At 38.1% G+C, this 18388-nt stretch overlaps 1 protein-coding gene across 1 annotated transcript; it reads right to left on the bottom strand.

The window, feature by feature from the left end:
* Nucleotides 1-1136: 1136 nt before the first annotated feature.
* On the bottom strand, nucleotides 1137-17657 carry LOC139409445 (uridine-cytidine kinase 2-A-like). The gene is made up of 7 exons (XM_071154608.1): nucleotides 17545-17657; nucleotides 9253-9412; nucleotides 3753-3849; nucleotides 3527-3669; nucleotides 3133-3230; nucleotides 2912-2960; nucleotides 1137-2454 (listed from the first exon to the last, which is right to left on the bottom strand). Exons 1-7 carry the CDS (start codon nucleotides 17641-17643, stop codon nucleotides 2318-2320), a joined length of 783 nt encoding a protein of 260 aa, XP_071010709.1. The 5' UTR covers nucleotides 17644-17657; the 3' UTR covers nucleotides 1137-2317.
* Nucleotides 17658-18388: the final 731 nt, after the last annotated feature.

Genomic DNA, 18388 nt, shown 5'->3' on the forward strand with positions numbered 1-18388 from the left:
TATTACATTTTTTGCAAAGGAATGCAGTTGTTACTGAATGTTTGCTAGATGGCTGCCTATGATAGGCATTGCTTGACTGACCTTTTGAAGGCCTTTGAAATGAAAGGTCATGTACATTGAATTCAAGTTAGGGCATTTCCTCTACATTTTAGACAGGCATGGTATTGCTAGTGTTCATAGTTATATTCATGTTCAAAATCTCTCAACTTCCTGAGCTGACATTCTAATGATCAATTCACTCTCTAGTTCTACATCTCACAAAGTAGATAGCCTAATCATGGAGTCAACATTCATGCCTTTATGTACGGCAATTGCAGAAGTCCAATTGTATGCTCATACATTACTTTAGAAACCATTTCTCATTTCAATAATCGATCAATCCGAAGCCAATAAACAAATGGTATGATGATGCACGGATGGACTGCGGACGACACTCATGTGGGTGGCTGTCTCAACATTGTGACATGCCCATCATTGGCCCTCGAAATGTAAACAAAACTACAGTATACACTTTGCATACAGGTACCATAAAGAGGTAGGAAACATAGCACAGCAGTCAGGAGTTTAGTACCCATATATTTCTGAAAGCAAAACAATCTATTGTGATTTTAGGCTACCCTATGCAATGCAGTACAACCTTGAGTAGAACACTAATAGCATGTCAGTCAGTGAGGGAGTGTTCATAAGACCCTAATCTCACCCTTCTAATCAGTCTGGAAATATTGCAGTATATTTTTTATTTAATGTGAATAAACAAACACATGATGGAGCAATTGAATGAGAATAAAACTAAATTAATTAACGGAGAGCTTAATACCAAAGGAAAATGTTCTGGGTACATGTTAAATTCATGCAAAATTGTAGAAAATAAGAATAGAAAAAAAAAAAAAAAACAGGAGTTTTACAATGATGAACTACACTGTTTAATAGCAGCAGTAAAGAGCAATGAAAGGTACTAATGCTTGAAGGGTGAATTGTTACTAACGTAGAAAATAAGATGGAGATCATGTCCTATTTAAGTGAAAATTGATCTCAAATGAACCTGCAATTCAGAACAACCTACAGTATATATAGCCTTGGCCTAAACATTGCTATCAAATGTTAGCTGTTCAAAAAGAGGCAGTTGCAGTGATCTCATCCTTCAAGAGCATTAGCTTTTATTAATGAAAAAAAGTTGAGTTGGAACCACAAAGAATTCAATAGACATGGGGGATTTACAAACTCCCCTGTCTAGGGCTTTAAAAGAGGGGCCATGGGCACAAGTACAGAACACTTCATTTTTTGGGTGGGGTTGTCAGTCCCCATACACAAAACTGGCCGAGGTAAAGATTGATTGACGAAAAAGACAGTCTCAGTTTTGATGTTCTCAAATTCAGGTTGTTTGTTCAAGATGAATGGTAACAAGCAAATACTGTGAAACTCAAATTACTGAAAACGAGCAACATCAATAGAGTAAATAATAAGAAATACATTATGTACAAACTACGAACACCATTTTGATTTGTAAAGTCAAGTATTTCAGTATTCTTTTTAGATTGAGACAACAAAGTTGCATTGACCCACTGGATTGGTCAGCAAAGGCAGATAATCTGTGTAGGGCCTGAGAAAATGTTCCCTTTAACTCAATAAGAGCATGCTTGTAGCAGTTACTAACACTTCACCTCATACGGAGTCTCTCTATGGTGCGTCAGAATGTGTAACGAGGGACTACAGTACCTTGACAAGTGAAAAGATCTCCATCTATACTTAGAGCAGGCTCAGTACTATGTATGGCAGGCACATGTCCTGTATTTAGTTTTGCATCTTGGTTCTTGGATAGTTTCCAAAATAATGGTGTGTGTGTGTGAGATAGTTCCCTCTAACATATCAAATCTGTCACGCGTCCTCCCTTCCATTCCAATACAACAACAGTAAAGACAGACATGACCAATCAAAAATGCACTGACCACTGAACGCACACCAACGTCTCAAGCTCAACCCAGATGAACCATCTTCCTCCTTATTTATTCACATCTGTAAACTCAAATTTAATCCAGAAGAAATAATAAAAATAGATAAATAAATAAAATAACTGCTGCACCTTTGACCTGAAACAGTTCCAAAACAAACAGCTAATCCTCTTCCTCCCTTTTCAAAAATGTCATCCTCCAGTACAAAAAAAACAATATCAAATGAAGGTCTTGCAGCTTCTTGCTAGAGAAATAAATCATTCTGGTTTTTAAATACAGTGTTGCGGACAGGCAGTAGGTAGGTATGTACAGGTGAGCCCTCCTCTCCTCTACCATCGATCCCTGGCGCTGAGAGAGGGACGGTGCAGTCAGTGGGGCCGACTGCTAGACTCAGACACCTGCCGTTTACGGGGAGTACCGTAACCATTAAGGCTGCTGTTCAGGCGTTTGGTCAGACCACCGTTCAGAATGTCCTGGATGTGCTGAACTATAAGGTTTATGGCAACTGTAAGGAGAGGGAAGAAAGCATTCAGAGGGCATTGAAGGATCATCTCCCAAGGTTTTCCATTCCTTTCTTATCCAGATAAAATGAAAGCAGAACAAGTTCCAGAATTTAAAAGCATCACAATTTCACTAATAAGGCCTGCAAATAAGTGAGAAATCTACAGTTGACCTTGCCATTCCAAAACAGAGACAGTCAAACATTCCCAGGACAAAACAGTCAATCTAGTCTGATTTCCATAGCATGTCACACCATCTATCTCAGAACAGAAGAGCCATCACTTACAGTCACATCAGCCTTTAGTAAGTTTACTATCGCAGGGTAAGAGACTGCACTGATTACCAACGTAAATAACAGACTATGGGGAGCAGTGTTCCAATAATGAGTCAGTTTGTCACATACCAGCATACTTGCTTGCTTACATAAGGCAGCCATCTTGAGAAACAAGTCAACAACTCACCAAGATTATCTGCTCCTCTGGGAATGATCACATCAGCGCACTTCTTGGTCTACAGATGGTGAAGAAATAAATATGATTAGTAATATGATCTGAACCAGGACAAGGGGGTTCAATACCTTTCAAGAGGAGGTCCATCCGTGCAACAACTAACAATGACACAAATAGATTGATCCAAGGTTGTTCAAATATTTGTTGTGGCAGTATCATAGCTAGGTACTCACTGGCAGACAGAACTCCTCAAAGGCAGGCTTAACAAAGGTGATGTATTGCGTTAGCACCTGCTCCAGATCCCTACCTCGCTCGCCGATGTCTCTGAGCACTGGGGAGTGAACACAGAACAGGAGTGGAGCTGTCAGTATGATTTTTCCGGGATTCTTAAGAAGCTAGTAGGCGTCTACATCTTTTGTCTGTAATGTCTTTTCAATATATGTCGGACCCCAGTAAGACTAGCTGTCGCATTGGCGTCAGCTAATGGAGATTGTAATAAATCAAAATCATTAATGTCCTCCAGGCCCGATATTGGAAGCCCACTGCTGTCTTAACAATTCACAAGTGTAAATTCACGTTTGATGCATTTCACCCAATGAAATGGGAAATATATGTCTATCGTTTTACCTCTGCGTGAGAGCCGTGTGTCTGCGTCTGTGTCCACAAACAGCTTCATCTGGAACAGGTCCCTGATCTCCTGAGAGTAGAACATCAAGATGCCCTCGAACAGCACCACGTCTGCTGGGTACACCATTACCACCTCCTCCTTCCTGATACACACCCACCGGGGAGAGGACAATGTGTATGAGGTGTGTGTGTGTGTGTGTGTGTGTGTGTGTGTGTGACCACTAACCTGGAATGGGTGACAAAGTCATACACTGGGATTTGCACTGTTTTGCCCTCCAAGATGTCCCACAATGTTTTCACGATGAGCTCGTTGTCAAATGCATCTGAGAAGAGGAAGAGAGAGGACAAAGGAACTCAGAACCATGGTGTGTCTGTGTCTCCATGTCTGCTGGTGCCACCGTGCCAGACCATAGGATCTAGATCTATCCCCACAAAGAGATGACATGTGGGATAGAATACATGCTGATATGGCTGGCAGATGCATGCTGGCCAGCCAACCCTTACAATATATGCCAGAATCAGAGCTAGCCAGCCAGCACAGACTGGCTAAGATATATCACACACAGCCAGTCAGTCAGTCAGCCAACCAGTCAGTCAGCCAAGACTGACTAAGATATGACAGCCAGCCAAACACAAAGCCAGACTGCAATGACTAAGACATAGGTTGTGTCCAAAAAAGCAAACTATTCCCTATTTAGTGCACTACTTTTGACCAGGGCCAGGGCCCATACAGTATCTACCACACTGTCTGAGACAGATGGCTGAGTATCTACTCTGAGACAGACTTTCAACACAGCAGTCTATCGCTGGCCATCAGGGGACGCAAGGCAGGACATTCAGAAACTTTTGTTCTCCACTGGAATTCTGATCATTCTACTTCTAAGAACTGGAGGGGAAAGCCAAACAGAAGTATTCCACATTATGAAACTCATTTGAGTAGAAACAAAATCATGCAACCATTTGTTTTCAATGAGAGAAGAGCAAGGGGAAGTGAGAGTGGAGTCATCTTTTACACTGGAAACCAACAGATACAGTACCAGTCAAAAGTTTGGACACATTCAAGGGTTTTGCACTTAGCTTTCATCAAGGGTGGCTACTTTGAAGAATCTCAAATATATTTTGATTTGTTTAACACTTTCTTGGTTACTACATGATTCAATATGTGTTATTTCATAGTTTTTATGTCTTTACTATTATTCTACAGCATAGAAAAGAGTAAAAATAAAGAAAAACCCTGGAATGAGCAGGTGTGTCTAAACTTTTTACTGATGCTGTAGCTACATTTGATCATTGGTCAAATATTCCATACATAAATAAAAATAAAAAAGGGTAACTATTTAGTAACTGACTATTTAGTAACTATTTAGTAACTGACTATTTAGTAACTATTTAGTAACTGACTATTTAGCAACTATTTAGTAACTGACTATTTAGTAATTATTTAGTAACTGACTATTTAGTAACTATTTAGTAACTGACTATTTAGCAACTGACTATTTAGCAACTGACTATTTAGCAACTGACTATTTAGTAACTATTTAGCAACTGACTATTTAGTAACTATTTAGCAACTGACTATTTAGTAACCATTTAGCAACTGACTATTTAGCAACTGACTATTTAGCAACTGACTATTTAGTAACTATTTAGCAACTGACTATTTAGTAACTATTTAGCAACTGACTATTTAGTAACTATTTAGTAACTGACTATTTAGTAACTATTTAGCAACTGACTATTTAGTAACTATTTAGCAACTGACTATTTAGTAACTATATAGCAACTGACTATTTAGTAACCATTTAGCAACTGACTATTTAGTAACTATATAGCAACTGACTATTTAGTAACTATATAGCAACTGACTATTTAGTAACTATTTAGCAACTGACTATTTAGTAACTATATAGCAACTGACTATTTAGTAACTATTTAGCAACTGGCTATTTAGTAACTATATAGCAACTGACTATTTAGTAACTATTTAGTAACTATTTAGCAACTATTTAGCAACGGACTATTTAGTAACTATTTAGCAACTGACTATTTAGCAACTGACTATTTAGTAACTATTTAGCAACTGACTATTTAGTAACTATTTAGCAACTAGCAAATTACTATTTAGTACTATTTACAATTTAGTAACTATTTAGCAACTGACTATTTAGCAACTGACTATTTAGTAACTATTTAGCAACTGACTATTTAGTAACTATTTAGCAACTGACTATTTAGTACTATTTAGCAACTATTTAGCAACTGACTATTTAGCAACTGACTATTTAGTAACAACTGACTATTTAGCAACTGACTATTTAGCAACTGACTATTTAGCAACTACTATTTAGCAACTGACTATTTAGCAACTAATTTAGCAACTATATTTAGCAACTGACTATTTAGTAACTATTTAGCAACTGACTATTTAGTAACTATATAGCAACTGACTATTTAGTAACTATTTAGCAACTGACTATTTAGTAACTATATAGCAACTGACTATTTAGTAACTATTTAGTAACTGACTATTTAGTAACTATTTAGCAACTATTTAGCAACGGACTATTTAGTAACTATTTAGCAACTGACTATTTAGCAACTGACTATTTAGTAACTATTTAGCAACTGACTATTTAGTAACTATTTAGCAACTATTTAGCAAATTACTATTTAGTAACTATATAGCAACTGACAATTTAGTAACTATTTAGCAACTGACTATTTAGCAACTGACTATTTAGTAACTATTTAGCAACTGACTATTTAGTAACTATTTAGCAACTGACTATTTAGTGACTATTTAGCAACTATTTAGCAACTGACTATTTAGTAACTATTTAGCAACTGACTATTTAGTGACTATTTAGCAACTGACTATTTAGCAACTGACTATTTAGCAACTGACTATTTAGCAACTGACTATTTAGCAACTGACTATTTAGCAACTGACTATTTAGCAACTGACTATTTAGCAACTATTTAGCAACTGACTATTTAGTAACTATTTAGCAACTGACTATTTAGTAACTATTTAGCAACTGACTATTTAGTAACTATTTAGCAACTGACTATTTAGTAACTATTTAGCAACTGACTATTTAGTAACTATTTAGCAACTGACTATTTAGTAACTATTTTTAGCAACTGACTATTTAGCAAGTAACTGACTATTTAGTAACTATTTAGCAACTGACTATTTAGCATATACTGACTATTTAGTAACTATTTAGCAACTGACTATTTAGTAACTATATAGCAACTGACTATTTAGTAACTATTTAGCAACTGACTATTTAGTAACTATTTAGCAACTGACTATTTAGTAACTATTTAGTAACTATTTAGCAACTATTTAGACTATTTAGTAACTATTTAGCAACTGACTATTTAGCAACTGACTATTTAGTAACTATTTAGCAACTGACTATTTAGTAACATTTACTGACTATTTAGCAACTGACAATTTAGTAACTATTTAGCAACTGACTATTTAGCAACTGACTATTTAGTAACTATTTAGCAACTGACTATTTAGTAACTATTTAGCAACTGACTATTTAGTGACTATTTAGCAACTGACTATTTAGTAACTATTTAGCAACTGACTATTTAGTAACTATTTAGCAACTGACTATTTAGTGACTATTTAGCAACTGACTATTTAGCAACTGACTATTTAGCAACTGACTATTTAGCAACTGACTATTTAGCAACTGACTATTTAGCAACTGACTATTTAGCAACTGACTATTTAGCAACTGACTATTTAGCAACTATTTAGCAACTGACTATTTAGTAACTATTTAGCAACTGACTATTTAGTAACTATTTAGCAACTGACTATTTAGTAACTATTTAGCAACTGACTATTTAGTAACTATTCAGCAACTGACTATTTAGTAACTATTTAGCAACTGACTATTTAGCAACTGACTATTTAGTAACTATTTAGCAACTGACTATTTAGCAACTGACTATTTAGCAACTATTTAGCAACTGACTATTTAGCAACTGACTATTTAGTAACTATTTAGCAACTGACTATTTAGTAACTATTTAGCAACTGACTATTTAGTAACTATTTAGCAACTGACTATTTAGTAACTATTTAGCAACTGACTATTTAGCAACTGACTATTTAGTAACTATTTAGCAACTGACTATTTAGCAACTGACTATTTAGCAACTATTTAGCAACTGACTATTTAGCAACTGACTATTTAGTAACTATTTAGCAACTGACTATTTAGTAACTATTTAGCAACTGACTATTTAGTGACTATTTAGCAACTGACTATTTAGTGACTATTTAGCAACTGACTATTTAGTGACTATTTAGCAACTGACTATTTAGCAACTGACTATTTAGCAACTATTTAGCAACTGACTATTTAGTAACTGACTATTTAGCAACTGACTATTTAGCAACTGACTATTTAGCAACTGACTATTTAGCAACTGACTATTTAGCAACTGACTATTTAGCAACTGACTATTTAGCAACTGACTATTTAGCAACTGACTATTTAGTAACTATTTAGCAACTGACTATTTAGTAACTATTTAGCAACTGACTATTTAGTAACTATTTAGCAACTGACTATTTAGTAACTATTTAGCAACTGACTATTTAGTAACTATTTAGCAACTGACTATTTAGTAACTATTTAGCAACGGACTATTTAGTAACTATTTAGCAACTGACTATTTAGCAACTATTTAGCAACTGACTATTTAGCAACTGACTATTTAGCAACTGACTATTTAGCAACTGACTATTTAGCAACTGACTATTTAGTAACTATTTAGCAACTGACTATTTAGCAACTGACTATTTAGCAACTATTTAGCAACTGACTATTTAGCAACTGACTATTTAGCAACTGACTATTTAGCAACTGACTATTTAGCAACTGACTATTTAGCAACTGACTATTTAGTAACTATTTAGCAACTGACTATTTAGTAACTATTTAGCAACTGACTATTTAGTAACTATTTAGCAACTGACTATTTAGTAACTATTTAGCAACTGACTATTTAGTAACTATTTAGCAACTGACTATTTAGCAACTGACTATTTAGCAACTATTTAGCAACTGACTATTTAGCAACTGACTATTTAGTAACTATTTAGCAACTGACTATTTAGTAACTATTTAGCAACTGACTATTTAGTAACTATTTAGCAACTGACTATTTAGTAACTATTTAGCAACTGACTATTTAGTAACTATTTAGCAACTATTTAGCAACTGACTATTTAGTAACTATTTAGCAACTGACTATTTAGTAACTATTTAGCAACTGACTATTTAGCAACTGATTTAGCAACTATTTAGCAACTGACTATTTAGTAACTATTTAGCAACTGACCATTTAGTAACTATTTAGCAACTGACTATTTAGCAACTGACTATTTAGCAACTGACTATTTAGCAACTGACTATTTAGCAACTATTTAGCAACTGACTATTTAGCAACTGACTATTTAGCATCTGACTATTTAGTAACTGACTATTTAGCAACTGACTATTTAGTAACTATTTAGCAACTGACTATTTAGTAACTATTTAGCAACTGACTATTTAGTAACTATTTAGCAACTGACTATTTAGTAACTATTCAGCAACGGACTATTTAGTAACTATTTAGCAACTGACTATTTAGTAACTATTTAGCAATGTATCCAGATGTATAGATAAATAAAAAGATGAGCTAAACACCTGGGTGGTCGAAGTTGAACTGTCCCTTCAGTGCCTTGGCCTTCTGGTCCGGAGTAAGGACCCTGTAGAAGCTGTCTTGGCTGAGAATGGCCACCTGGCGCTGGTGATGGTCAATCTTGTTCTGGCCAAGCAGCTCCATGATCTTACCGCAGACAGAACTCTGGCCGGGGGAAGAGGAGGATGAGGGGGAGGAGAAGAAATAGAGAGGATATCAAGTTATTAACAGTCTGTCTGTCTGGTTGTGATCTGAAGTAAGTTGTGATGTGTTCATTGAGATTTGGAGATAAAAGCATGTCAAAAATATGAATGTGTCATAAAACATACGTTGATATACCAGACTATGACAGAGATGGATGCAGTATATTAGAAGACACATTTGCAACTATGCACAATAGCTCAACGTGTGGTCACCTTTCCTGATTTTCAGCTGACTACAATATGCACGGTTAAGACCGTAACATACATTTTAACACATGAAGTCCAAACCAGACATTAACATGTATTTGCTTTGTAGTAAAACCAGACATTAGCATGCGTTTGCTTTGTAGTAATTTCCTATAGATAAATGTAGAAAATTTGTGCAGAGAAAAAAATGCAGATAAGAAATTATTGAACCCTTTCACATGTAGAGCCTCTAGCCCTGCTCAATATGCCTTAACCAACCGTTTCACATCCCACATATGCGGTGACATCAACTGGTTTAAACGTCTCTAGAGACAATCTCTCGCTCATCATTACTCAATGCCTAGGTTTACTTCCAATGTACTCACATCCTACCATAACTTTGTCTGTACATTATGCCTTGAACCTATTCTATCGTGCCTAGAAACCTGCTACTTTTACTCTCTGTTTCCGAACGTACTAGATGACCAGTTCTGTTAGCCTTTAGCCTTTAGCCGTACCCTTATCCTACTCCTCTGTTCCTCTGGTTATGTAGGGGTTAATATAGGCCCCGCAGTGCCTAGCTCCACTCCTACTCCCCAAGTGCTCTCATTTGCTGACTTCTGTAACCGTAAAAGCCTTGGTTTCATGAATGTTAACATTAGAAGCCTCCTCCCTAAGTTTGTTTTATTCACTGCTTTAGCATACACTGCCAACCCGGATGTCCGAGCCGTGTCTGAATCCTGGCTTAGGAAGACCACCAAAAACCCTGAAATTTAAATCCCTAACTACAACATCTTCCGACAAGATAGAACTGCCAAAGGGGTCGGTGTTGAAATCTACTGCAGAGATAGCCTGTAGAGTTCGGTCTTACTATCCAGATCTGTACCCAAACAATTTGAGCTTCTACTTTTAAAAGTCCACCTTCCCAGAAAGAATTCTCTCACTGTTTCCGCTTGCTATAGACCACCCTCTGCCCCCAGGTGTGCCCTGGACACCATGTGTGAATTGATTGCCCCTCATCTATCTTCAGAGCTTGTGCTGCTAGGTGACCTAAACTGGGACATGCTTACCACCCCGGCCATCCTAAAATCTAAGATAGTTTGTGTGAGATTTAGGGCATCTATCAATGAACCCACCAGGCACAACCCCAAATCCGTAAACACGGGCACCCTCATAGATAACATCCTAACCAACTTGTCCTCCAAATACACCTCTGCTGTCTTCAACCAAGATCTCAGTGATCACTGCCTCATTGCCTGCATCCGTAAAGGTTCTGCGATCAAACGACCACCCCTAATCACTGTCAAACTCTCCCTAAAACACTTCAGCGAGCAGGCCTTTCTAATCAACCTGGCCCGGGTATCCTGGAAGGATATTGACCTCATCCTGTCAGTAGAGGATGCCTGATTATTCTTTAAAAGTGCCTTCCTCACCATCTTAAATAAGCATGCCCCATTCAAAAAATGGAGAACCAGGAACAGATATAGCCCTTGGTTCCCTTCAGACCTGTCTGCCCTTGACCAGCACAAAATCATCCTGTGGCGTTCTGCATTAACATCGAATAGCCCCCGTGATATGCAACTTTTCAGGGAAGTTAGGAACCAATATGCACAGGCAGTTAGGAAAGCTAAGGCTAGCTTTTTCAAGCAGAAATGTTCATCCTGTAGCACAAACTCCAAAAAGTTCTGGGACACTGTAAAGTCCATGGAGAATAAGAGCACCTTCTCCCAGCTGCCCACTGCACTGAGGCTAGGAAACACTGTCACCACCGATAAATCCACTATAATTGAGAATTTCAATAAGCATTTTTCTACGGCTGGCCATGCTTTCCACTTAGCAACCCCTACCCGATCAACAGCCCTGCACCCCCCACAGCAACTTGCCCAAGCCTCCTTCTCCTTTACTCAAATCCAGATAGTTGATGTTCTGAAAGAGCTGCAAAATCTGGACCCCTACAAATCAGCCGGGCTAGAAAATCTGGACCCTCTCTTTCTAAAATGATCTGCCGAAACTGTTGCCACCCCTATTACTAGCCTGTTTAACCTCTCTTTTGTATCGTCTGAGATTCCCAAAGATTGGAAAGCTACCACAGTCATCAACCTCTTCAAAGGGGGAGACACTCTAGGCCCAAACTGCTACAGACCTATATCTATTTTACCCTGCTTTCCTAAGGTCTTCGAAAGCCAAGTTAACAAACAGATAACCGACCATTTCGAATTCCACCATACCTTCTCCACTATGCAATCTGGTTTCAGAGCTAGTCATGGGTGCACCTCAGCCACGCTCAAGGTTCTAAACGATATCATAACCGTCATCGATAAGAGACATTACTATGCAGCCGTCTTCATCGACCTGGCCAAGCCTTTCAACTCTGTCAATCACCACATTCTTATCGGCAGACAAAAGCCTTGGTTTCTCAAATGATTGCCTCGCCTGGTTCACTAACTACTTCTCAGATAGAGTTCAGTGTGTCAAATCGGAGGGCCTGTTGTCCAAACCTCTGGCAGTCTCTATGGGGGTGCCACAGGGTTCAATTCTCAGGCCAACTCTCTTCTCTGGATACATCAATGATGTCGCTCTTGCTGCGGGTGACTCTCTGATCCACCTCTACGCAGACAACACTATTCGGTATACTTCTGGCCCTTCTTTGGACACTGTGTCAACTAACCTCCAGACGAGCTTCAATGCCATACAACTCTCCTTCCGTGGCCTCCAACTGTTCTTAAATGCAAGTAAAACTAAATGCATGCCATTCAACCGAACGCTGCCTGCACCTGCCCGCCCGCCCAGCATCACTACTCTGGACGGTTCTGACTTAGGTATTTGTAGTTGTCCACATATTCTAGGTGTCTGGTTAGACTGTAAACTCTCCTTCCAGACTCACACTAAGCATCTCCAATCCAAAATTACATCTATAATCGGCTTCCTATTTCGCCTCAAAGCATCCTTAACTCATGCTGCCAAACATACCCTCGTAAAACTGACCATCCTACCAATCCTCGACTTTGGCGATGTCATTTAAAAAAATGGCCTCCAACACTCCACTCAACAAATTGGATGCAGTCTATCACAGTGCCATCCGTTTTGTCACCAAAGCCCCATATACAGTGGGGCAAAAAAGTATTTAGTCAGCCACCAATTGTGCAAGTTCTCCCACTTAAAAAGATGAGAGGCCTGTAATTTTCATCATAGGTACACTTCAACTATGACAGACAAAATGAGAAGGAAAAAAATCCAGAAAATTACAATGTAGGAGTTATGAATTTATTTGCAAATTATGGTGGAAAATAAGTATTTATTGCCTTACCTCCCTTATCCTACCTCATTTGCACACACTGTATATAGACTTTTTCTACTGTATGTTTGTTTATTCCATGTGTATCCCTGTGTTGTTGTATGTGTCGAACTACTTTGCTTTATCTTGACCAGGTCGCAGTTGCAAATGAGATCTTGTTCTCAACTAGCCTACCTGGTTAAATAAAGGTGAAATAAAATAAACATCCTCTATGCTGTTCTGGAACATGAATTGTGGTCCACCTGACATTCCTTTGCATGTAATATTTCTTGGTATCATACCCCACAACAAACAGAAGAGACTAAACTACCAGTAGAGCCACCTGTTCATCAGACAGTGTTTTTTCTTATTCTGACAAACTTTACAGTTGCAGTTTAGGAATTGTGTATGTGTGTATGGCTGTCTGCGTGCCAGTGTGTGTGTGTGTGTGTGTCCATGAAGTCTGTAGGGCCCAGGCTGCAAATGATTAGTTAAATGGATGAGAGTGTGACCAGGACTGGTGACAAGCATTTCAGCTGGCAGCCAGGGAGTAGAGCTCAGAGATGAGAGGAATGCTCAGTGTGGATTAAACACACAAAGAAGGCCAAAGAAGTATAGAAGACATAGATATATAGATATAGAAGACAGTATAGAAGAGTATAGAAGACAAAGAAGTATAGTCCCATCAAAGAAGGTATTATTGCACAGCCATCTTGTGATATCCCTTCTTCTTTTACATCCTTGAACTATTCCCTCTGAATGTAGAATCATTTATAAACTTGTATTGACTCAACAGACACATTTATTCTGCTTTGTCTTCTTGAAAATATCTTTACCCTGTCAGAGCTCTTTCCAAGGAGGCACTTTTGTATTCTTCACTGATGGCTAGCATGCATTTTCCCCTTCGCTGCAATACATGCATTTTCCCTTATGCAGGTTCACCTAGGCCTATTGTCTGTTGCCAGTTATCTCTGTTTTTTTTTTATCTCTGGTAAGCCTGAAGTAAGCAGTTAGATTATCATAACAGTTGACTGGTGGCACGTGTAGGTTCAGTGGTCTACGAATAGTGCCTTGCTATTGACTGACTGACATCCTGTTGTCTTCTCTGGTGTGTCTCAGACTCAATTAGGGTCAGGGCCGCCTTAAAGGGACATTTCAAAAATGTTCTACTTCATATTAATCATCTCCAGCACCACCCCAACATCAACATATGTAAAAATGGCACATTTCTGTTTAGTAGTACAAATATGGAGGAAGATAAGTGTTTCCAGTGACATCAACCAATTAGTAGGCAATTAGTAAATGGGACAATGTGTGCATGACCCCCTTACAAACAGGCCCATTTTAAACACATTCTTGCCTGATATGCCTTTTATACCTCCCGTGGACATGCCAGCATGCTGGTGACGAGTGGTAGTAGTGGTGTGCAGATGTGGTTGGGCGTTTATTTGAATAAATCCATTGAATATACACCATCAAAATGATTCCATTATAAATTTGTTTAAGCAGATCCTAAGAAACATTACAAGACTAATAAAATATTTCAAAAGAACAGAAAAGTATATTTTGAGTTTAATTTGGCATTACGGGTCTGTGCAGCCATGGCTGCCCCATCCAAATAATTATCATTTGTTTGTTATTTTGTTCATTAAAACAGACATGAAACACCTATTCAATCACAGTCAACACACATATTTTATATTAAGAATATTATGGAATATAATATTATGGAAGATATTTTCCTGACAACTTGTGTCACGTGAACATGTGGAACCGCTTTCATATAAAAAAAGTGATATTTTGCTTTTTTAAATCCACGTTTCATTGCCTTCCTACCCCCACTCCACTTTGTTAGGGAGCAGGCATAGGGTTTTATCTTCTCTCAGGGAGACAGTGGAAAAACAGAACACAAGACGTAACATTAACTTCCTTCAGAGGGGCCTGGGGGGTTAACAACATTTCTGAACACCTGCCAAATGCCACCTGTCAAATGACTCTGTTGTTTCAGTCAAAATAAGGTTACCTAAAAAAGATCTCCTAAAAATTGGTTAATGTAAACAAGCCTCGATGCATCTGAAAGGTCATAACAGTTTACCTAACCAGACAGACAATTGTGAATATTTTCTAGACTAAGACAAAACACAGTGGGCTAGATAATACAGATATCACTTTATCACTTTATAAATCATAGTATGACTTTGGCATGGTTGAATTCGGCCTACTGTGTCTTGGGAAAAAAATATATATATTTATTGAACCATGACTAACAGTAGCCTACATTGGAAAAGAAGCAGCTGGCTGATGTAGGCCGAGCCTTTATTATATATAGAATATACTAGATGACTGACAGGGGGCGCTGTTTTGAAGTCACTGCATCCCCATTTTACTATTCCCCCACCATTGTAAAAAAGATTTTGAAAGCTATAAAATGCATTTATTAATGTCTACATTAGTTTTGCCACAATTATTCAATTGCAGTCACTTTAATGCATATACCTTAAATTATGTCAGCTAAACATAGGACTAAAAAATAAGAATATAGAAAATACATTTTCCTTAAAGTAGTTTTTTTTAGAGAGTAGGCCTGCTAATGTAACTGTCCCCACTATAACAAAACCATTACCCTTTTTCAACTTTAGGTTTTATGGGTATTGTGACACCTCCGCTATGGGGCTCTATAGGAATTGATGGTATTCTACAATATTTCAATTAGAGGTCAAACAGGGAAATGGTTCTAATTGTTTTTCCCCGTAGGGGATTTTAGAAACACTTAACATAAGGGATGTGTTCTTTGTAGGCTTACTCTGGAGTGACATTTTGATAACCATGTAAATCTCTTTCGGGACAAGGTGACTTTTATCAATATATTCGGCTCTATTTACTCTGATTCGAAAATGCTAAATAGCATCAAAGACTACAAATTCCTGCACCTCACCTCTAGCTGACATCTTTGCTAACAACTATTGTGTCAGTTTAAAACTTTCACAAGACAGTTCACAGAATTTTCAATTTAAATGTAGCCAATTTATTCATTACTACATTTAGCTAACATTAGATAGTTAATCCAGAGATTCTTACATTTGCCTCTGTTCGGCAGGCTCATTCAGATCATCATGACATTTGTAGTTCTTTATGATAGCCACATTAGCAGCTAATTAGCATTTCATTTGTTGGGGATTTATTTACCCCTGACGACGCCAGGCCAATTGTGCTCCGCCCTATGGGACTCCCAATCACAGCCGGTTGTAATACCGCTTGGATTCGAACCAGGGTCTGTAGTGACACATCTAGCACTGGGATGCATTGCATTAGACTGCTGCGCCACTCGGGAGCCGATTGATAATATATTGATAAAATTCATCACCTTGTTCGTAAGATATTTACATGTTTATCAAAACGTCACGCCAGGGTAAGTCTACATGAAACATAGGGGATTTTAGAAACACTTAAAATAAGGGCTAAGAAAAATGAATGGTGGAAAAACAATTGGAACCATTTCCCTGTTTGACCACTATGTTATGATTATTATGACTATTCTATGGAGGACTGAGTTTTCTGAGGAATACCAATATGGCAGACTGGAGGCTTCAAAACCTCTCATTGGCCAATACATAGCAACTGAAATCTAGTGTTCATATACATTATTTGCTGTTACACTAGAATGGGGTCAGTGGCACAGTAATGTGTATTATGGCGAATATGCAGTGTTTTTACTGATCGCCAGGCACAATCAGTTGGTCTTGTTGACGCAGTCAATAAACAATAACACTTGGTTGGATAACTGTATGGCTCTTATGAATAACAAACAATTAGTTCGTAACGGATTGTATGTGAATGTCACCGCCAAGATATTTGTCGGGAGAAGACACCGGCTTTGTCCTTCGATCGCTCACGTAAACTGTTAAAATATCCGTTAGATTTCCCCACCCCCACGATGGTCACTGTCTCCGAGCGAGTAAAGAGTTTTTAGAAACATAGCAGATAAATTGTTGCTACTTGGATTTCTTTCTTTCTACATTATAGAGCTAGAATGACAGCCATCCAAGATTCCATCGGATGGAATGACCAGCAGCATTAGCCAGACAGCTGTGACATGCCTCCCAACAAAAGGTGCTGTAAGGCTGGGCTATATTTTAGATAGGCCGATTAGCTATAGAATATTGTACAGCCTACATTGACATGATATGTAAAAATAATATATCCGAAAAGACAGGATAAAAATGGGCCATCTTTGTTTAGCAAAGTATTGATTTTCTGTCTGGGTTGTCATTAATACCCTTTCTGAATTTAAATATTCCTAGTCAGAATAGATTAATCGTGAAATCCACGTATCAAGGAGGTTTGTGGAAATGTTGAATTATTTGTACACTATTTGATAGGGCTATTAGGACAGTGGGATAAATTCTTGCCAAACAGTGGCCTATACCTATCATCTTAACCAACTAATGTTTTTCCTGAAATTATTAGAGAACAAACTAGCTTTGAAGGAACAAATGTGACATTCATTCATTGGTCTATCATGAACCACGCGGTCAGTGCGTTCTCATATTTCAACCACGTTGACAATTCCATGTCACTGTTTACAGGCTAGAAAAACAGGACATTTCTAATTCATAGACAATCTTAATGCCAACCTTGCCGCTGGCAGTCCCTCCTGCTACCCCGATGAGGAAAGGTTGCCGTGTAACGTTTTCGGCTTGACTGTCCAGTCTTGTCTCGCTGTCGCCTGCCATGCTTGCTATAAACGCATACTGACGCACGGAGACGGTTTTGCCCCTCGACTGCGCTCCTCCCTTTTTTCAGTTGTGCATTTGCTTTGATGCTCTGAGTGTGCGTGGATTTCAATCCAGTTTTTTGTAGCCTGCTTGAAATGCAGAGCGTTTACATAAGGTTTTACATGTTTTTGAAATTATCAGAACTCTATGTATCAGATAGGCCTATCGCTACATTTGATTGTCAGCTCAGACACATTTACAATAGTTGTAGTGTGTGTGTGAGAGAGAGAGAATCCCTCCCCCTAGAGACAACTGCGACAACATAACCAACAAAAACGGGTCACAACTCCTGCAGCTCTTTCGCATGCTGGGTATGTACATAGTCAACGGTAGGCTTCGAGGGGACTCCTACCATAGGTACACCTATAGGTCATCCCTTGGCATTAGTACTACTTCGTCACTGACCTCAACCCAGTCTCTCTCTGAGCGTTCAGTCAGTCCACTGACACCCCCATCAGATCACAGCAAAATCACAGTCTACTTGAAAAAAGCAATACTCATCCAAAAGGCATCAAAGCCAAAGGAACTGAATACTATTTAGAAATGCTATAGTTGGAAGGAAAGTAGCGTGGAAACCTACAAAAACAAACAATTGGGCAACAACAAATTCAATCCCTTTTAGACAAATTTCTGGACAAAACATTTCACTGTAACAGTGAAGGTGTAAACTTGGCAGTAGAAAACCTTAACAGTATATTTGACC

Source organism: Oncorhynchus clarkii, chromosome 5 (genome assembly GCF_045791955.1).
Source record: "Oncorhynchus clarkii lewisi isolate Uvic-CL-2024 chromosome 5, UVic_Ocla_1.0, whole genome shotgun sequence".
Lineage (NCBI taxonomy): Eukaryota > Metazoa > Chordata > Actinopteri > Salmoniformes > Salmonidae > Oncorhynchus > Oncorhynchus clarkii.

What these genes read in the sequence shown, in the direction of transcription:
- LOC139409445 (XM_071154608.1), bottom strand. Translation starts at nt 17,643, where the DNA reads ATGGCAGGCGACAGCGAGACAAGACTGGACAGTCAAGCCGAAAACGTT. An exon ending in GAGGGACTGCCAGCGGCAAG is followed by an intron (nt 9,413 to 17,544) that starts GTTGGCATTAAG and finishes TCCCCCGGCCAG; the next exon opens with AGTTCTGTCTGCGGTAAGAT. An exon ending in GACTTTGTCACCCATTCCAG is followed by an intron (nt 3,670 to 3,752) that starts GTTAGTGGTCAC and finishes GGTGTGTATCAG; the next exon opens with GAAGGAGGAGGTGGTAATGG.